A 22532-nucleotide genomic window follows, 5' to 3' on the forward strand; every position below is an offset into this window, starting at 1 on the left:
CAAATAACCAGCTAGTTGTGCAGACAGTGGGGTTTAGCGCACCCCTACCATGTTTCACCACCCCATGTCACGGGTGAAAATTATAGCTGGTATCAAGACACTTAGTACTTTAAACTCTAGCCGAAGTTTCAGCTCATACACCGTATGCTGCTGGAACACAGTTTTCTCTGAATATGAGCACAACTGATGCCTTTATCAAATCAAATCACTAGCACTTTCTTTACAGCACTGTGGTGTCACTTGCAGTAATTAAAACTAACTCTGATGTTACATTTCAATTTCACACCTTTCTTGTGCAGCCACACCTCAGGTTGCATCAGACACCAACAGGAATCCTGATTGGCTGCTGCTGCTGTCAAAGAGTCTCCACATGCAATAATTTGGAAACATGCAAAGCTGCGAACGGATAAACAACATAGCAGTTTGTGGCACCCACCTGAGACCAGTTACACCAGTCACAAAGCAAACTTACAGCAAATCTAATTCCATGTGACACAGACTTTACCCTTACTTTCAACATGCCTACAGCGTCAACTATTCTGCGCAGTTTTCACTGCCCAATTGCACAATTTGTCATTTTTAACTGCATTGTCAATTATACGATGTCCTCTATGTGGTTCTTCATTAGCAATACAGACAATTTTGTAACTATGGCAAACAAAGGAACAAGTGCGCGTGCGTGCATTTTTTAGCCCTAGAAACCTAAAAATGCGGCTGCAACTACACACACACACACACACACACACACACACACACACACACACACACACACACACACAGTGACAACTCAGAAGCTATATGGTAGCACAGTTAAAAGTAGTCCCCCATACCCTTTGAATGCGAATGCAATATTTCAGCCACTGAAATTGAGTACAGCTACGGCAATGGACAGTTTTGTGCAATTATCCATTTTTAGCATTCTTCTGTTGGCATTTCTGTTTATTTCAACAATCAATTTAGACATTTCTCTTTGTCGTGTGCAAAACGACTTCCTCAATAGATGAAAGAATTGAAATTCAGGAAGCAAATGTGAAAACAGGTCTGATTAAGGAAACTCTCAAAATTTTCAGGTCAACTATCCAGATAGAGGACTACCAGCACAGAGAGCAACTCAGAGTCTTTATAAAAATTGGCACACCTACGGATCTGCACAAAACGTAAAATGACAGACTTCCTTTAGTTCGCACACCGCAAGTTATTGCAGACATTCACTGAATAATTATTCAGAGTACAAAGAAGTCTACGGGTAAATTGGCCCAACAGGTGCACGTAAGTGGGAGGAGTTGCCAGTGGCTATCGAAAAGTCTTAATTTGAAGCCATATCATGTGACAGTTGTACAGCATTTGTGGGAGGCTCACAAAAACTTTTAAAGATTACTTCATGTGGCTCTTGAATAACATTAATGATGGTCTGTTAGATACTTTCCATTACATCTTGAGTGAAGAAGATGGTTTCATCTTTCTGGTTACCGTATTTACTTGAATCTAAGCCGCACTCTAATCTAAGCCGCACCTCAAAAATGAGACTCAAAAATCAAGGAAAAAAATTTTTCCCGAATCTAAGCCGCATCTGAAATTTGAGATTCGAAATTCAAGGGGAGAGAAAAGTTTTAGGCCGCATCTCCAAATTGAAACAAAGTTGGTCCATTGTAATATGAGACACAATTCAGGTCGAATGAATGACGATACAGCTACAGTGTATTGGATCGAGTCGTAACCTTAGCAGTTAAGCTTTACCAGGTAGCCATTGCTATGCGTCAGGCAGTCCGTCCGTATTTATACAGGTACCCTTCCTTTTTCATGTGCTTCATTTTGAATTGATTGCTTATTTTTCTTTGATCTGGAAAGCATCGTTTTCTTTGTTATAAGTGTTTACATCACTGTAAGCTGAAAATGCATTACTGTACTGTGTCATGCATTGTTTGTCGCATTCTGATAGTGCGTGTTTACGGCCTGTCGCCGCTCGCGGCATGGATTGCTTTAGTGCGCGTCTCATAGCGAAACAATGGCAAGATACTGCTATTTGTTGTTACTTACACTGCGTATGATAGAAGATGTTCTGAACGAGATTTTAGCGACAATTTTTCTCCGTTTGAAAATCTTTGCAGACGCCTCTTTAGTACATTACATTCTGCACAGAAATTAGCGTCATCTTATATTTAAAAATCTAGTCAATTGCTGTGCTTCATTTCCGACTGTATCACTATTAGGCATAAGAATAATACGAATATATACATGACATATGTATATTCTTCCGCGATTGGTGTTGTCTCACTCTAGTTTCGTAGTTTATTAGGCAGACAGGATTTAAATGAGATAGCAGCAAACACGAAACAATACATGGCAAAATGTTTATATTCGTATTATCCTTATGGTGAAGAGAATACTGCATGCGATTCACAATTCATAGAAGTTCCTATTAGCAACCATCTCTTCTCACAGGTAGGATAAAACTCAGAACGTAGAGTTGGCCATATTGACAAACATCCCAAACAGTCTTGTCAGTCGGATTTTCGTAGTACACTGAAATGCTGCTACATTCGAAGATGAACAATATGGAATTTGTATTTACTTCGTTGGATAATGTATGAAAATGCAGTGGTCGAAACTCGGGGCGGAGAAAAAAGAAAAAGCTAGTCTTCCACCTTTTTTTAAATTTATTTACTGATGCAGAGGATTTGGTCCAAGTATTTATCTTTGTGCCTACTGCCTACAGAGCTTGCCTGTGTAGCGCTACATATATTGGACGGCAGAAGTTAGTTGTGGCGGCACCCACCAACGTTTTTCAGAACTTCCGCTTGCTTTGCACTCGATTCTAAGCCGCAGGCGGTTTTTTGGATTACAAAAACCGGAAAAAAAGTGCGGCTTAGATTCGAGTAAATACGGTATGTGAATTCACAGAACACAAGGTACTGGGCAATGGAGAATTCTAACATTGTGCGTCAGTAACTATTATATAATGAAAACAAGTCAACATTTGTCGCAGTGTAACAGGAACATACAGCACTGAACCGATATATTTTGACATTACACTCAAAACTGTTGCATATACGGAAATTTAACACATTTTGCACTCAACTCACTGAAAATGAAAGACAATAATGCCTCTACTAGCAAGATGGGGCAATATGCCCCAGGTTCAGAGTATCCCTGGAGCTAGTCCACAATGTCTTCACTGAGGAAGGAAGTGTCAGCAAATATTAATGGCAACCACATTTGCCAGATCCAACAACATGCTATTTTCTCAAGTGGAGACACTAAGAGCACGGCCAATGATACAAATACACACACAATACAGGAACCGAAAGACAGCAGCAGCCGTGAAGCTGTCGCCACTGATATCTGAACTTAACGCCCAATGTATCTGAATATGCTTAGACGTGCACAGCTGTGGCAGGGAGTCACTTTCAACATCTTCTATAAATGTTTTTTTCACTGTAAATGAATGATAAGTCCATTTCAACTCTTAATTTCTGTAATTTCATTGCATTTCCTTTATAATTACATGGCTACAGCTATCTGCTCCACCCTGTAGCACCACCTCCGTGCTCTTACATGAGTAATGCACATCATCAAGCAGCTGAAGGTGAACAGTTGCTTTCTTCATTTTGTTGATGATTTTAGAAGTTCTGTCACTTTAGTAACCTACAGTGTGTTTCTAAAACCACTCACATAAAATGTCTGCAATGATTAAATCCACACATCCAGGGGAAGGAACTGTGTGGTAGTTATGCAATGCAGTTTTCATATCGCACCTCTTTGAAAAGCATACAAGCCAATTTGTCAACTTGCTGCAGAAACAAAGGTGCCAACACACACGGCAAAACACAGTAAGTGTTGCTAGTTAAGCAGCTAGAAGAAAGTGTCGGTTTTCCGTTAAAAACCCCCCATATTATACACATTCAATAACTCCATTAAGCCTTCTACACTTTGAAGTACAGATGGTCTCTAGTTAAAGCAGATGAAGTGACCCACTAAGTATAATACAGGACAGCCAAACCGGAAACTGGGAAGGGGGAGGGTGGTGGTGGTGATGGTACATCAATTGTTCTAAGCCCTAATGCCTCCCACTGTCACTGTCAACAGATAGCAGTCAATGAAACTGGTTGTACAACAATACTGCTTCTTACATGCAGCTCCAACTACCACAATGTAAACATACTATTAGCCAGAAGACTTCAGATGTCTGCCGGGCTGGGGACTAACACGAGCTGCGACAGTGGAGTCTGTATGCTATGAAGTTCAAGGGATACCTTCCTTACTTTCCCCACCTTACAATGCAGCCAGTTATATAATTGGCCTGGAAACGATGTTTTCAGAAACACACAAACTTCTGACAACCTCCGCACAATATCAGGTATATACGCACACAGGGAAAAAAGTCCTGGATTTTTCTCTGATTTCCCAGATAAAAATACACTTTTACCCAGGTGAAAAGACACTACACTGCTGGCAAAAGTACTTTTTTTAAAGTTAAGTGACGATGTACTTTCCCTCGGAGCTGCAAAACTTATCAATCCTTCGAATCATGAAGATTTTATACACTGGTGTAGAACTTCCCAGCAATTTAGGAAACTGAACCAAGCAAAAAGCAATGAGTTTTGGAAAGATCTCTGATGAGTGGCACCCTAATATATTTTGTTGATAGTTTGTAGTAAAATTGTTTCTCACACAAACGATTTTGTATTCACATGTAACCCCGCCCCACCACTGTAAAGTTGCACATACAAATACCTCAATATTTCGGATGAATTCCTCAATCAGTAACTTTTGCAGGTACAGATTAGGCCCAACACGGGTCATAACACCTTTAAATAAGAAGGCAAACTAGTTTCAGTAACTATTTACCAATAACACAAAACCTAGCCTGTAAACCTACACAGTACCCAGATTCACCACCTACATCAGAAAGATGGCTTCTTATACACAAACATTTACCAACAGGAAATTAAGTGAGACGCTACACACCTCTGCGAATTTCTATAGGGTTGGCACCCTTGCTGATCTTTTCGAAGCCTTCTTTGGCGATGGCTCGTGCCAACACGGTGGCAGTCGTCGTGCCGTCTCCAGCCTCCTCGTTAGTGTTGTTGGCGACATCTTGCACCAGCTTGGCACCGATGTTCTGGAACTTGTCCTTCAGCTCCACACCTTTCGCGACAGTCACGCCGTCTTTGGTTATCTTCGGACTGCCCCAGGACTGCTCCAATATTACGTTGCGGCCCTATAACGATGATTTGAGTCAAAATACTACTCAAAAAAGTAAAGATTGTAGAGTTACAGACTATTCCCTGTAACACTAATGCTTTTCCTGCTGAGTGACGACAGATGAATCTTTATAAGTTTCGTCTAAAGAATTTTATTAAACATGTCAACATAAAAAGAATTTGTGGATTTTCTGTTTCGTTTGAGCACATGACCTTGTGACATTGAGGCCTGGTGCTTTTCAGCAGATGCCACAGCACAGGCCAATATGACTGCCAATTGCCTGTGACTAGAAGAAGATACTGCCTGCATTGTAAAGAGCTTCACTGAATATTATTATAATATCAACTACCAAAATAGGTTACGAAAGATGTTTTAACATGTTGAATTCTGTAGCAATATGTTCTTGCTGAGTCTACTGTTCACGAATGTGATCTGATATTGTACATTGCAGTTACTGTAACACTCTGCAATAAAATTGTTCTCCGTAGTGAAGAATTACTGGAATTTAAACTGTGAGGGACATTTACTTCATCCAAAAAAATCCTTTTACGGTGCATCGGGATAAAAAGTAGAATTTTCTATCTTCGGAAAGTGAACAAGTCAAATTATTCTGAAGTATCTCCGAGAGGGGTATGGGTGGAGGCCACAATAGCAGGAATCAACATTAAAAAACTGAAACACTGACATTAGCGAATTACTCTGTAATTTTGCTTGTAACTAATAGGAGTTATATGGAATTAAATCGGAAACATTTTCTCTTCTCATGTTATTGGAGTTTAAAGATTCTTCAAAATATGTTTCTGCTCAGGAAAAACAGAACACCTTGACTTACCAGAGATAGGACGTTCATATTCACACGATATGTACATTAATACGTTCTGCAGAAATAATTAGCATTTGAGTCATGTCAGCCTGCGGGTTCAAGGTCAACATCGGTATCATGGTGCAACACAACCTACTGGTAAAATGTGCCTGCGGCTCGTGTTGTTGCTATGACCCGAAGGTAATGGATGCACAAATGCGCAGGATGCCTCACAGACGAATGCACGAACGGTAACGTCAAATCAGCTTGTTTGAAGAAGGGTGCACTTTTGCCATGAGAGAATGTGATGCAGGGAAATTCCTGCTCGTGTTGGAAGAAGTGTTTTGGCAGTGCAACAGGTGTGTGCAAAATGGTTCACAGACAGCCACAGAACACTAAGAGACGGGTCAAGTCGCGCCACCCAGACCACCTCCTGAGTTTGACACCTGATCCGAATGCTACGGCAGAACAGATCTGTGTCGTCCTCGCCTCTGGCACAATGGTGAAACAATGTAATACATTGTACATTGTCAGGGATGACAGACTGTCACCATTTATTGCAGCATGGGTTATGTAACAGTTGCCCACTTCTCAGACTACCTTCGATGAATGAGCAGAAACATGCTAGGCGGCAATGGTGTATGGAATGACATAACTGGGTTGGTTGGTCGGCGGCTGAAGGGACCAAACAGCAAGGTCATCAGTCCCTTGTTTCAAAGGTGGTCTATTCAGACATTTACATCTCAGAAGAGTCATAACGGGAGGGGGCGGGGGGGGGGGGGGGGGGGGGCGGGGGGGGGGGGAGGGAGTGCAGCTGTGTTGCCAATGGTGAAAACAAAAGGAGGGAAGTCAGCCGGTGGGCAAACCCAAGGCTATGCTAGAGGCAGGAAATATCCCACCACTGATGCAGTACAGGCAAGACCACCTGCTATTCAAAAGCGTTCACCTGCTAGAATGTAAAAGTGCGTATTGTAGGAGACTAACCAAATCCAAAAAGCAATATAAACAAGGTAAAACAGAAATAAAAGAAGATCTTTGCCAGGGTGGGGAATCAGGAATCTCCAAACACAGCTTACAGTGGGAGACACCCCAACCCTCACCGTCCTGCCCCTACTTCAGAGGGAAATTAAAAACCTTAGAACTGAAAATAAAAACCACTGTCACAGAGGAAACTGACAACCAGTTCAACCATTTGGGAATCATCTGCCAATATTAAAGGTAAAGTGTAGGGAAGTCGGTACTTACAAGGGGAGGCCGCCAATTGTGAAATTCATATTCGATTCATACTGCGCATAATAAAAGCTCATGGCCAGAGGTGTAATGTGGCAAAGCACCAAGATGCACTTCTCAGCCGTTGTCGAGAAAATCGAGAGTTAAAATAAACCGTTGCGGTGAAATGCACTCTACGGTTAATTATTTTATACAGCGTCGTGGCGCAGCGGTAAGCGCTCGGGTTTGTAATCGAAAGGTCGCCGGATCGAATCTCACACCATGCAACATTTCTTTTTATTATTAGTTTTTCGTAATTCAAATGAATTGCTTATGCATTTTGGTGAAGGCGGATCGCTCTCCAATTGTACCGACTCCATTTTTCCGTTTGTTTAACAGGGTGTACCAAAGTTCTCACGTCCGCACTGATTTTCGACGATGTTAGAAGTTGCACTAGGGACCGCATCTACCTTCTTTCGAAGTTAGCAGGCAACTACGCTTTTATGCAGCGGCTCGTTTCGGTCCATTCAACATCTGTCCTTCAAGTGTAACGAGCGAGTAATGGAGATTATATTTCATACTTGTCACAGCAAATTTGTGTTCATGGGGTATCTATTCTAATTCGAACGTTTGACTTACGCTATACGTATTCGTTTCGGAATATCGTTTCTACGTCTTCCGTTAACTATACGTGGTTAACATTATGAAGAAAATAACATTTGTGAAATACAACTTTGTTTGCGGAAAACATAATGATGTTCGAAGTCGCCAGTTTTATGCATAACTGTTGCAACTGATTGCCAGGAATTTTTTTAATATATATGTGTGTAGACACATTTGAATTAAAAAAAAAAAATATTGCATGGCGCGAGATTCGACCCGGTGACCTTCGGATTACGAACCCGAGCGCTTACCGCTGCGTCACGACGCTGTCAATAATTGTTAATCGTTTAGAGTATTTCACCGCAACGGTTTATTTTAACTGTCGATTTTCTCGACAACGGCTGAGAAGTGCATCTTGGTGCTTTGCACATTACACCTCTGGCCATGAGCTTTTATTATGCGCAGTATAAATTGAATCAATTTCACAATTGGCGGCCTCCCCTTGTTAGTACGCAGAGCCAAAAGAAGGAGCATTTCATTTCACAAAAATGCGGGCTACCGACTGGAAGGCTCCACAACCACAAAGTGGGGGTGGCTCATTATGCAAAAGAAAACCATGGGTCAGCCTGGTATGGCCGATGCGGAGATGACACAGGGTGGTCAAGTCCTTTAGGGAGAGGCGTAAGGAAGAACGCCACAGGACAGGTGTCACCTTAATCGCACGAAGTTCCTTAGACAGGGAGGTAGCCTCCCAAGAGTTGGCCCATGACTGTGCAAAGTGGGATTTGACATGAAGCCATAAATCCTCCGCAGAAGGAATTACAGAGAAAGGAGGGAGGGGTAAGAGACTGCTACCCAGCCAATCGACCAGCAAGCTCATTACTTGAGATACCCACATGACCAGGGACCCAAAGGAAGTCAACGGAACAAGCAGCATGGTGAAGATCAGTGAGATGGTCATGGGCAGCCAAGACCAAGGGGTGGCGGGAAAATACCCATCAATTGAGCCCGTACATAACAAAACGCAGTTAAGTTACAACTGTTTAATAAAGGTAAGGGCCTGTGAAATGGTCATCAATTCCACAGTGAACACCCCACATGCAGTTGGCAGGAGATGATTTTCCATGCCAACAGGGGACATGAAGGCATATCCCATACAATCAGCAGATTTAGAGCCATCGGAGTAAAAAAAAAAAAACTACAGCATCCCAAAACTCCCATAAAATTCAGCAGAGAGAGAGAGAGAGAGAGAGAGAGAGAGAGAGAGAGAGAGAGAGAGAAACGGAACACCATCGGGGGAACGGAATCTTTCGGACCTCGGCAGAGATCCATCCGATCCGTATCCGAGGCCTAGGAACTAACCAAAGGGGCGAGGGGGGGGGGGGGGGGGGGGAGAGGAGGGAACGTGGGTGTCAGGACAAAGACAGAAGACCCGTCCGAGGGCGGGAATCAGGTGGGAGACGTCCTTGGTCTGGGAACAGGATAGAATAGGAAGGACGAGTGGGAGAGGAATGGACAGTGATTGCATAAGAAACCAGAAGCTGAGACAGCAGAACAGAAAGGAGGGAGGGAGAGAGGGAATTCCAGCTCCAACCAGGAGACTATCTACAGGGCTAGTAGGGAAGACACCGGTGGCCAAACGGGATACCACAATGGTGGACCAGATCCAAGAGGTGCAGTTTGGAAGCAGCAGACAAACCATAAACTTGACAACCATAGTAAAAGCGAGACAGCACTAAAGCCCGATAAAGGCAGAGAAGAGTGGAACGATCAGCACCCCAAGGGGTGTGGGCAAGGAAGCGAAGGACATTGAGTTTACAGAAACATCCTATCTTCAGAAGTCTGATATGAGGCAGCCAAGTGAGCTTGTTGTCGAAAACAAAACCCAGGAAACTAAACTGTGGGACCACAGGTAATCGTGCATCGAGGTAAATCTCTGGATTGGAGTGGACTGTAGTAAGGCGACAGAAGTGGACCACACGTCATTTTAAAGGAGAAAATGAAAACCGTGTGAGAGGGTCCATACAGAGGCACACCGTATAGCACCATGGAGCTGTCGCTCTGCAGAGGCTATCGAAGAGGAACTAACCCAAATGCAGAAATCTTCCACATACAGAGCAGGGGTGACCAAAGGCCACAAGTCCATCTATAGCAATGAGGAAAAATAGTACATTCAATACGGAACCCTGTGGGATGCCATTCTCCTGGGTCCATGGAGGACTAAAAACAGTACCAACCTGAACCCTGAACGACTGATGGAACAGGAACTGGCAGATAAAAATCGGGATTGGGAAATGTAAGTAAGATATGATGGCACCAAGCCGTGTCATAGGCCTTGCGAAGGCCGAAAAATACTGCAACCAAATGGCGGTGCCACAGATTTCAAGTGAAGTAAATGATTGGAGACCGTCCCTCTCGGAAGCCGCACTGGTAAGGGGACAACAGTTCCCCGAGATTCGAGGACCCAATTTAACTGACAGGCTACCATCTGTTCAAGTAACTTGCAAACAAAGTTTGTCAGACTAATTGTCCGATAGCTTTCGACGAACAGGGGGTTCTTAACAGGCTTAAGGACGGGAACACGATGCTAACCCTCCACTGAGAAGCGAAGTCACCCTGGAGCCAAATACCTGGAAAAGATGTCGTGAAGCACTGAGATGTTGAAGCAATTGGTTACGAATGGAGTCTGGGCCATGGCCATAGCATAAGAAGAAAGTGCGGAAAGAAGTTCCCTTTCAGTAAAAGGTTCATTGTAAGATTCTGGCTGACATGGGGTAAAATATAAGGCAGAAGCTTCAGCCCACTGTTACTGGTGAAGGAAAGCAGCCGGACAGGAGGTTGATGTTGATGCTGATGCTGTTGCAAAATGGGGTCACAAGATATTCTGTGAGAATCAACGGGTCCGTGCAAAGGTCATCCGGGAGGGCAAGGCCCGGGAGGGTTGACGGCCAATGACAACCTTGGAGAGAGCGAAGTGTAGCCCATACTCGCGACATAGGGACAGTAGAACCGACGGAAGAAACAGAGCGTTCACAACATACCCGTTTGCTCTGTTTCATTACGTAACGGGCTTTGGCACGAAGGTGTTTAAAGGTAATAAGACTGACAGTGGATGGATGCCTCTTAATGTGTTGCAAAGCTTGACGGCGGCAATGCTTTCAATTAACTACATTTTCCTATTGATACATAAGCGACAGTCGTAAAAGCTTCTTTCCTCAATTTCTTGGAAAATGTCAGCCTCCCATATATGCAGATGAAAACATGCCCAATTTTCAATTCTCAATCAACCCCGTGAATTCTTAGTTGCCTGCACGACGTGAAGTTTGAGGGTGGATCCCTGAAAAATTGGACTTTTTTGGTGTGTGTGTGTGTGTGTGTGTGTGTGTGTGTGTGAGGGGGGGGGGGAGGGGTGCTTGGCTGACACTTTTCCTATTCCTTCAGTTCTCAGGGACGTAAAGAATTTGCCAGACTGACTTTAACAAGAAAATCCACTGAATTCTGCTTTGGTAATTAATAAACTAGTAGCAAACCCAGGAATGCTTTGCAACTGCTAAATATCCATGTCCTAATCTCCTCCTCGACCCCCCCTCTCCCCACCCCAAACCCTCCTTCCCTCTATGTCCATCACCATGCTCCTCTTGCTGCCACCTTCCTTCTCTCTCTCATCCTGCACCTTGTTTATTGTCATTCGAATTTTAAGATTTTGTAGGGGTGTACATGAGCCTGTAACTTTTCTGTTTTCTATTACAACCAACAGAGAAAGAAAACAAAAATACCACATAGCGGTGTATACAATTTTTTAAAAAAATTATATAAGTAGGTATATATATGGGAGAATATTTGTCAAATGGTTTAATGCTCGGCTACTGTAGTTAAAACTGACTGTGAGAAAGAAAACAAACCTACATTTTGACAACAAGTGCACCACAGCATTTTGTCTCTTGCAGTGAGGTTTAACAGAAAATGTATGCATTGCTAATTTACAAAAATATAGAGCCTACATCAGTCTGAATGTATTTAGCGTATTCTGTAACAATCTGAAGTAAATGACTGACAAACAGATTTTTTTTGTAACAATGTTTCCTCTTTACATATTGTGTATGTATTTGTATAGTAAAAAAATACATAGCCTACGTCCACTCAGACATTCATTAGAGTTTTGTGTGAAAATTTGAAAAAATATCAAGAAATTTGAAATTTTTGGTAATGAAGTGTGTCTTATACATCAATGAAGGAAGTTTATATCCATCTGAATGTTTATTCGAATAATGTGTCAAAATTTGAAGTAAATCAGTAAAGTACTTTTCTGAGATTTTTGGTAATATTTCCTCTTTTCATATTAAATACATATTTGTTTATCACATACTTTAAAAGGAAAGTATAAACTAACTTTCACAGTTCTGATGCCAAACTGCACAGCAAACACTCTCACAACACATGCAAAAATGACCACTCAACACATACGACTCAGTAAAATAAACACCTGGGACACTACAGAGACTCACTTGTCTCAAGTAGTCAACCAAGACTCATATATAATAAACTGTGTATGAATGTGTGTATGGCGAGCAATCTAGCTGCACAGACGTGTGGGCATGTGTGGATGTGTGTGTGTATGGTGGCTGGTAACAACTAAGATTTTATTTTCTTTCTGTCCGTTATATCTGTGCTAGTATTTTATTGTATACTACGGAAGACTGATAAGGCTATTACGAACCTCTGAAAAATTCCATAGAGCACGCTGAAGAGGAATGGGCAAGATTTACATAGTACCTTGTTCTGCACTCCTAAGTTGCAAACCACACCTAGTACACGTCCATCGCAGCACCTGGGGGAGGGGGGCCAGCAAGTTACGACGCATGGAAGATGGGCTTCTAAGAGCCCAAAACCAGACGTGTGATGATAATAATAATAATAATAATAATAATAATAATAATATAAAAAAACTTTACAACTGAAGCGGTATTTCAACCTCTGGTATAATGCTCAGTTGCAGATGTTCGTCCAACAGCATTATTTTCATTATTATAAAGTTCCCACTCCTTATGCTTCGAGTGACCAAGCATAACAACCTTTTAAAATTATGACGTAATGTCATGCTCAGTGAACACCAATGATGAAATGTAGGTGACTGCACATATCAGAGCATATCAGTAGACCCAGAAGGAGACCACTGTAACCACAGCCAAAACGCTGGTTTCCAGTGTAGTTTTCCTACGTTATGACACAGTAAGATACTCTGAAAATCGTTGGGCTACTTAGCACTTTCAGTCCACATGTATTTGGTTCCCATAGGGAAGAGTTCTCTGTGAAGGCACCTCTGAGTAGAAGTAGTTGGGAGAAGCGCAATTTCATTATCTCTCAACAGCAGACATTAGCAATTTTCACGTCTCACAGCCAATACTGTCTTGATAACTTGCAGCATGTGTTTTGCTGCCTTTGGATGAATTGAAGATTGAAATAATGTCTGTACTAGAATTAGCAAAGTCAGCTACTCCTCTTTTTCTGATTTTGCTGTAGCTGGTAAAGTACTCGATACTTTTTCTATCTGCTCAACTTCATATTTGTAATTTCACAACTCTAAAGCTCTGTTTAAGAACTGCAAAAACTACAATCAGTCTTATAATCTCTAAATGCAATGGGAACAGCACTGTTTGAAAAGTACTGTTAGATTTCAAACACACGCTCTACTTACACCTGACTGCACAAATGGCTTAAGAACAAATCAAAAGAACAGGGAGGCGATGACATTTTCTCCTCTACAATAACGACTTTGTTTACCTGCGAGTCCAGGAGTAACACAACTGCATAGACAGTGGAAACTATCAAGGAAGGAACATTAGAATTCCTAAAGTGAAGAGGATACTAGAATATTGACTAATGTCACAGGGTGTTGTACTGTGCACAGATTTAGGCAATTCGGAGCTGTCAGTAGTAGCCAACTGGGCGATAGTACACAGTGGTAAATGTGAACCTTTGAATCTAATGAATTCTTTCATAATTAAATATGATTACATTTGTTTTCAAAATGGTGTCAGAATAACTTTTGCTGAAATGGTTATTATGAATTTTAAGGTTGATTATCAATTTTCATATCTCTTTGATGATGGTAAAAAAACTACATGTACTGACACGCTGACCTGTAGCATAGCATGAGATTTTGCTTAAGAATTACAGGGGGAAAAACAAATCTCAACACAAAAATGCAGTTCCTTTAATATGATGTGTAGTAGGTCCAAAGATATATATTTGTCACTGCAGTAACCTACTTCTATGCCTTATTTCCATTTTTGTACAAAACTGCAATTCATTGCAACAACAGTTGTCAACTGCAGCTTGCAACTGAAGAGCTGGATACACTGTTAAGTGCACTTTTACCAAAAAAGTCTTAAGAGAGACTGAGGGACACCCAGCAATAAGTAACCTGACACTGGAAAGAGAAACAGACAGGGAAATGTTAAGTGAACACTTAAAAATTAGAATATCTAAGTAGGGCAATATACTTCAGATGTGTAGAGCCACAAACTTTGCTGAAGCAAGTAAGAAATGGTGGCTGCCAACAAACCAGTCACAGGAATGATGACAGAGAATCTGCCAAGGTAGTTTAAGGAGAGTTTGTACCTTTGTAGAGGATGTAAAACAATTTTTTTTTCCTCATAAACATTCCTTGAAACGTACTTTACTAGATAAGTATGTTTCTTTAATAGCATTCTAATAATTAAAAACTTTTAATTTTCATTTACTTGAAGGGCAGTACAAGTTGCCATGCCTCCCTTTTGCCTTCTATCAATTTGAAACTAACTTTATTTTACGTTGTTTGTTGATTTAGGATAGTATTCCATGCTCATGACTGGCTCCCCTGTTCACGTGCAACTTTCACTCATTGCTTGCATTTATGGTGTTTTTTCTGTACATGTTTAAATCGGAAAGTATGTTTTCGGACAAGATGGCTCAAATTGAAAGCAAAAGTATATAAGAAATGTGGGCTGTTCTAGGTTAAATTCAACATGTCCTGAAACTTCCTCAGTGATTACTAGTATTTTTCTAGCAATAAAATTAACAGTACCAGTGCTTCCAGAAGATATATGAACATTGATTCAAGTGTGGAATCTTTAAGTACTAAATATAATAATGAACAGACAAGTGGCAATGTAGTCACTGATACTAAAGTATAGTCAGTTGCAATATCTTCATTTGCAGTTTGTAAAGTATGTCATGTTAGTGACAGTTCATAACAAAATAAAGATACCACTGCAAGATATGGATTTTCTATCTAACTATTTCTGAAAGGCAAGAACTGTGAAGCTCAGTATCCATCTATTACCAGTAGGAAGATTGACAGTGTGTATGGAAATAATGTTTGGTTTGTGCATGGATTGGGTACTATTTGTAAAGGTGAATTAGCTGGTACGACCCTATGTGCAGTCATGAATTTCCCAAGTGGCCGAACAAGATTCCAGAAGTATACAGGTACATTATATGAAGCTGCTAAGCATTTTGCAATTGCCTCTATGAAGATGGCTGTCAATGAGGCAACTAAAATTAACGATAATTCTACAGATATTGCTGTGGCTATTGATGGAGCATGGCAATGTAAAGGGCATACATGTCCAAATAGTGTAGTAACTACACTGAAGCACCAAAGAAACTCTTACAGGCATGCATATTCAAATAGAGAGACATGTAAACAGGCAGAATACAGCACTGCAGTCAGCAACGCCTATATAAGACAACCAATGTCTGGCGCAGTTGTTAGATCGGTTACTGCTGCTACAATAGCAGGGTATCAAGATTTAAGCTAGTTTGAACAGGGTGTTATAGCTGCTGCAAGAGCTATGGGACAAAGCATCTCCGAGGCAACGAAGTGGGGATTTTCCCGTATGACCATTTCAGGACTGTACTGTAGATATAAGGAACCCGGTAAATCATCAAATCTCCAACACTGCTTCAGCCGAAAAAAGATCCTGCAAGAAAGTGACTGGCGACGATTGAAGAGAATCATTCAACGTGACAGAAGTGCAACCCTTCCACAAATTGCTGCAGATTTCAATGCTGAGCCATCAACAAGAGTCAGCATGTGAACCATTCAACAAAACATCATTGATGCAGGCTTTCAGTTCTGTAGGTCCATTTGTGTACCCTTGATGTCTGCTTGACACAGAGCCTGGGCCCGTCAACACTGTCATTGGACAACTACTGACTGGAAATACGTTGCCTGGTCAGACAGGTCTCATTTTAAATTGTATCGAGCAGATGGACATGTACAGGTAGAGAGAGAACCTTATGACTCCATGGACGCTGCATGTCATCAGGGGACTGTTCAAGCTGTTGGAGGCTCTGTAATGGTGTGCCGCGTGTGCAGTTGGAGTGATACAGGACCCCTGATATGTCTAGATACGACTGACAGGTGACATGTACGTAAGCATCCTGTCTGATCACCTGCATCTATTCATATCCACTGTGCATTCTGATGGACTTGGCAATCCCAGCAGGACAATGCGACACCCTGAATGCCCAGAATTGCTACCAAGACATGAACATTATTGAGCATATCTGGAATGCCTTGCAATGTGCTGTTCAAAGGAGATCGCCACCTCTTCGCACCCTTATGTTTTTATGGACAGCATTGCACAGTTCCCCCCCCCCCCCCCCCCCTTCCCTACTTCAGACATTAGTTCAGTCCATGCCACATCATGTTGTGCTCACTTCTGCGTGCTGGTGGGGGCCCTACACAATATCAGGCAAGTATACCAGTTTCTCTGGCTCTTCAGTGTATAAGAAGCACATGGGTACTGGCAGAAGTGCTACATGTAGAGGTACTGCGTAAGTACTGTCATAAGTATGCATTTATAAAGGGTTAAGAAAAACTTGATTCTCAAGGAAGATCTGAATGTGGTGTAAATTTAGAAGAGTTTAGGGGGAACATTAGAGCCGCAGGTGCAGTAAATATTTTTTCCAGGTCAGCTGATATGTTGGAGCTAAGGTTTGCAACATATTTAGGGTACGGAGACACCAAGAGCTTCAAGATTGTGGTAGAAACAAAGCCGTATGGAGTTGTCAGTGCAGAAACGCTGGACTGTATTGGACACGTCCAGAAAAGAATGGTAACCCCCATCCGCAAGTTGAAGAAAGATATGAAAGGTATAAAATTACTGGACTGAAAACCACTATCTGTGAAAGGTAATCTCACAGCTAAGGAGAGACAGTTAGCATAGTAATTATGGTATGGAAATTAGATGGAACTGTGACAGTATGATGAAAATGAAGGAGGATATCTGGGCAATTTACTATCAAACTATCAATTGATGAGGAGCATTGTCTATCCTTTTACCCAAAAGTGCCAACTGTGTTTTACAACTACAACAGGGCTCTAGCAGCTGGTGAACAGTATACTGTCATAGGGACTCATTACCTGCTGGAGTGTGCAATATAATTAAGGCTGTTTTAAGAAGTCTGACTGATCAAAACCTGTTGCGTAAGTATTTGTATGGAAAAAAAAGACGAAAATCAAACAAATCATTTAAGAGCGCCATATGATCTACAATACCTAAAACGGTACTTTTAGATAGGCCTAAGGATACATTGAATCTGGGTGTTTATGATGCAGTTCTTTCATTTAATGATGGCAACGTGGGAGTATTAGGATGCTTCAAAAGATACGACATACAACCTGGGAAAAATATGGTGATGATATGTTACGAGTTGGATGCTGTCTGTGTGAAGAAAGCAAATTATGAAATTACTATACTAGCTAGGAAGGCAAGAATGCACTCGAAGAATGCTGGGAGGACCAGGGTGGATGAGGAAAATGCAGATGACTCGGGATATGGTGCAGGGATCTTCTGAGGCGAGTTACAAACTATGTTCAACTTTAAAACCTGTTTCCTGAGATTTTGTTATTTTAACATTAAGGTATATTTTCCTCAGGAACTCACCATCATAGAAAAGTAAAACTTCAACATCTTACAGAAACTGGACAAACTTCATTTTTTTTAAATGATGGTAAATTAAAGATTTTAGAAAGTTAAAAAACTGAAATAATTGAACATTTTTATTACACCTTGCAGAAAGTTCTTTAAAAACAAATTATACAAGCTACTTATCTATAAAAATAGTGCAAGAGAGAGAGAGAAACCCTTCCTCTACCAGCCATTACAATGTAATAACATTATCATGGGCAGTTCACACTAAAAACGTACCTAAAATTGACAAATTTAGCATTTTGAGTATGCAAGGAACAAGAACTAGTACATCACAGACCATGATGCGCAACAAGTATGTGTAGGGTGTAGAGAACATACAATGACACAGGAACGACACTAAAGATATACTAGACAGTGAATGAATGTCTATCTGCTCCTGCCATGGACTGAGTGAAATCATGTTAGGTATCATTACAGCTGTGCAAAAACAGAGCTCATGATAACTTAGCAATGCAGCTATTTTACTGTGTATTGCAACATTTCTGTATGAGATAAGCCCTAAAAGTTTACTTTCTTTCCCGAGACCGGACCTTGTTATGATACATACATGCGATGATTCACTCTACTCACCATACTTAACAATAGGCTACTACTAAAATGCTGCTGAAAATAAAACTGAAAACAAATGAAGGAAATTTGTCAATAGGTGTAAGGAAAGGCCACATATAAAATAAAACAACTGAATTGCTCAACCAAGCAAACTGTATGTCCTTCAAGATCAACTGTGTGTTTTGGAAACTGACTAGTGGCTTCCTTTATCATTCTGTATTCATCCTCTGATACAGGACACATTGATTAGCATTCAATTCCTCACCGCTTCTAGTTGATTTACATGATCATGTTACTCCAAAATTCCAGCACACGATGTCTTCAATTTGTGAATAATTGTGAGCTTATCTGTAATATTTTCTGGAACATAAAACTCTGATGAACGAAGAACATTGATTCCATAATCCATTTGTTTCTCTGTTGCATTATAGAACAACTAAGCACCATTTTCTACACCTTTACACATGATCACTGTTTGTAGAAAGTGACCAGTTAAGCTCTAGCTTCTGTGTACACTACGAGATTTCGCGTTGGCTTAGATCGTTGCTATTTATTCATTCAATGATCATTTTATAACTGTGTACAATTTGTCAGCTTCATACATAGAGAAATACGAGTTATTTGCTGTACGAACACGTAAAAACTCCCCTTTAAAGAGGACGGTATGTTACGCATTGATACGTATATATATTATTGTTTATTTTTTATGCTAGACTTAATTCTGGTAAACGTTTACTTGTATTCAGTAGCCTAACCAGAGCTCCATAAACATTTGGCTAAAATTTAAGCAACTTGGCCGTAGACTTACCTTTGGTCCCATGGTAACAGCAACAGCATCTGCTAGAATATCTACACCTTGCAACATTAATGCTCTTACTTCTGGACCAAACCGAACATCTTTTGCGAAAGATCGCACTTGATAAATTTGCTGCAAAGCATTTGATCGAAGTACTCTAGGTAGGCGGTACATCTGAAATAAATAACAAATAATGTTGTATTATGCCTTCCTCAAGTAATTTAACACTATAAGAAATATACAAGTCCAATATTAAGTGTTTTCATACATAGTTATGAAACATCGCCGCTCCTAAACCGAGCCACCATCCTTTCGTTCTTTTTCGAGAGATACGTGAAAATAATAAACATATTTTCACTGTATACGTTGCTTAAGCTATGGGGGTGTTTACTTCATACGTACCTTGCTTAATATTGTTAAACTTAATAGAATTATACGTTTATTGTATCCCAAACGCCGGCTCGATGCTTCTCCCACGCCGCACGCAGCTTCAGATGAAAGTGGTGGCACATGGGAAGTGTAAAATCACGCGAGGACCCAAATCGAGCATGTCTGTTGATATACCTAATAAAGTGTGCATATATGTGACGAAAAATATTTCCTGTGAGAACTTATATCCGTCCCAGAAAGTTATAATGTGGTTACAGAAAGCGCTACGGCCATTTACAAGTTGTAGTTCTTCGAAGGAAAGATATTTATGAGTTAAAAAAATGTTAAATGCTTGATTCAGGGCCTCATTCTAGAAGCTACTGCAGAAGATGATGTAACAGTGTAAAGTATCGGTCTCTTTGATATTAATCTTCTTTCATAAATTTTTATTCAATTTGAGCATTTTACAATGCTAAAAACTTTTCAGATTTTGATATATCGATAGGTAATATTTGTTTACACAGTTAAATGACCATTCTTATCTTATCATTGATGAATAAATTGAAGAGTAGCATGTAGACAGAAATGTCCTACTCACTATTTGTCCTGCCATCTAGTGTTGAAAATGTATAACGAATCAAGATAAATCGTTTTATCAGGTAGAAAACCGATATAGTTAAAAACTTTGCTTAAGAGATGTCGCTAGCAAGTTGGGCCTAGATGTGTCATTAGAGGTTACCGGTCTATTGGAAAGAGAAACAACTGGGATCTGTAGCGGTCTTGAACTTTGGGTTATCGCGTGGTGGAAACGAAGCTGCTGGAAAAGCCGGTGTTGTTCTAACTCAGAGGTGCACATTGTAGAAAATGGTAAGAACTAATCTCTACTGGTTGGAGTTAATGCGAGGTGTACAGCTTTTTTGGGCTGCGCAAAAAGATTAAAATTGGAAATGTTACTTACGCTGAATTTGTTTTTGAATGGTTTAATTTGCGTAGCAGGAAGGTGTTTACGCATTACATTCTAATTTACAGGCTGCTGCAGCTGCTGCGAAGAAATTGCTTCCTATGTTTGATAGAGTGTTGGTTCAGAGGGCAGAGGCAATAACGAAGACGAAAGGAGGAATTGTAATCCCTGAAAAGGCGCAGGAGAAAGTGCAGAAGGCGACTGTAGTAGCTGTAGGACCTGGCGTAAGAAACAATGTAGGTAGTAACGTGTAAGAAAAATTTGTTTACTTCTTCTTATGCTAGAATTACGAAACACACGCAAAAGTACGTATGTGTACGGGGAGTTACGTGTGAAATGTTCGTAAATTTCACTGTTAATGAAGTTGCTAGGGAAATAGTATTTATTTCGTGTTGGTAATTGGCCTATGGTGTGCCTAAATAATTAGTTAAACATAACCGGTAGATTGTGTACGATTCGTGCATCCACACGAACTTGTTGGAGAAAGGTAGATCAAACTTTCGTACCGGCCTGTCACTTTCCAGTAGTTCAGCAGAAGTCGTATTTGGTGGATATTGTATCACAACTTTAATACTGTAAACATTTCGATGCATTATAGATAATGAAAAATATTGTGCCAGTTGATTAATAATATAACAGTGGAAAGTGGCAATTCAGCAGATATACGCCCTGAAAGACTAAATGGCATCAGTCTTAAACTCAGCTTCTGTGTGGTTGTACAAGGCAAAACTATCTAGAACTGTCAATGTTTATCTGTAATCATGTGATAATTTGACACGAAAAATTACGTTAATCGCGAAAATGAGAATGGTAAAACAGGCGTTTAGCCGAAATTGGTAGATTTGGTGATAACAGACCGATATGTGGTGTAGCTTAAGGTCTAGGATAGTTTGAGGTGATAACCAATGATTGTGAATGACTTATATGTTGTCCTAGCAGACTGATCTGTAGTTTAGCCAGCTATGTTCGCTCTGTATTTGGCCAGTTTGAGCCAAATGTCAGTTGTGCATTTTAGTTGCTTGTTAAAATTACAATGTTGTTAAAAGTAGTTGAATTGTTTTCATTGTACTTAATGCTGGCCTCTTTTTTTTTTTTTTTTTCCAGAAAGGAGAACACATTCCCCCAACAATAAAAGTTGGCGACCAAGTCTTGCTACCAGAATATGGGGGAACAAAAGTAATTTTGGATGAAAATAGAGAGTACCATCTCTTCAAGGAGTCAGACATTTTGGCTAAACTAGACGGCTGATGTATTAAAAGTTTGTGAAGCTAAAATCAGATGTGCAAATGTAGTAAATCTTAGAACTGTGCGATCTGAACCATGGATTTGTGTTGGAAGTGAATGTTGGACTACAGGAACTGTGTTGGTGCAGTGTGCACATGTTAAATCTGACAGCCCTGAAACTGAGCTAACTTTGTTATTGAGTTGATTTTGCCAAATGTTAGATAACTATAATTGTTATATAAAGTATAAGCTGTGTTCATCTGTTTTACAGTAAGTTTTCAATAAAAGCCTTCTGGAAAGATGACGGATTTAATCTTATAATACCCTCCAAATGGCCATTTTTAGGGAGTTAAATTCAACGAATTCTTACGATAAACATGATAATCTGTGGACTGTGGCATCAAGCTTGTTCAGAATGCATTTAAAGTACGCATCACCTGCCCCCAACTAATTTTCCTGATGATTGATTACCCTCTTTTTAATTTCGTGGAACGTGAAGCAAACTGCAGAGTGTCGATAAGATTCTGTGTATTGGAGAATGATGCATCTGCGAGCTAATTACCGTAAAAGCTTGTTTGGGGTTTCCTTAGAACATGTTTCTACTAGGACCACCATTACAGTAACACTTTAAAACTGGGAAACGCAGCTCACAAGTGTAATACTGACTCTTTGTGACATAAATTTGTCCGAAATTGCTAGCTATGTGTACAGGTTAACTGCTTCAGTGACACCTATTCGCAGCGGGAGTCTGTGTAATCTTTGAAGGTAGCGAATGTACCGACGTACATACATCGCTGATGCTAATCGATAGACTGTCGGGCCAGCATTTTA

General features: G+C 40.6%; 2 protein-coding genes across 2 annotated transcripts in view; one reads left to right on the top strand and one right to left on the bottom strand.

Moving 5' to 3' along the window:
• LOC124720490 (heat shock protein 60A) overlaps positions 1–19748 on the bottom strand; it is a 71278-nt gene extending 51530 nt beyond the window's left edge. The window contains exons 1-3 of the mRNA XM_047245851.1: positions 19550–19748; positions 19160–19321; positions 4969–5221 (exon numbers count right to left, since the gene is read on the bottom strand). Of these exons, the coding sequence (XP_047101807.1) occupies positions 4969–5221; positions 19160–19321 (415 nt within the window). The 5' untranslated portion in view covers positions 19550–19748. The remainder of the gene's footprint in view (positions 1–4968; positions 5222–19159; positions 19322–19549) is intronic.
• A 482-nt stretch (positions 19749–20230) lies between these two features.
• Positions 20231–22000, top strand: LOC124720183 (10 kDa heat shock protein, mitochondrial). The gene is made up of 3 exons (XM_047245508.1): positions 20231–20383; positions 20546–20713; positions 21582–22000. Exons 1-3 carry the CDS (start codon positions 20381–20383, stop codon positions 21723–21725), a joined length of 315 nt encoding a protein of 104 aa, XP_047101464.1. The 5' UTR covers positions 20231–20380; the 3' UTR covers positions 21726–22000.
• Positions 22001–22532: the final 532 nt, after the last annotated feature.

This window comes from Schistocerca piceifrons, chromosome 11 (genome assembly GCF_021461385.2).
Source record: "Schistocerca piceifrons isolate TAMUIC-IGC-003096 chromosome 11, iqSchPice1.1, whole genome shotgun sequence".
NCBI classification, from domain to species: domain Eukaryota; kingdom Metazoa; phylum Arthropoda; class Insecta; order Orthoptera; family Acrididae; genus Schistocerca; species Schistocerca piceifrons.

Bases quoted from the DNA above. Each gene is read 5' to 3' on its own strand.
- LOC124720183 (XM_047245508.1), top strand. The intron at 20,714-21,581 runs GTAGGTAGTAAC...TTTTTTTTCCAG, and splicing joins GACCTGGCGTAAGAAACAAT to AAAGGAGAACACATTCCCCC.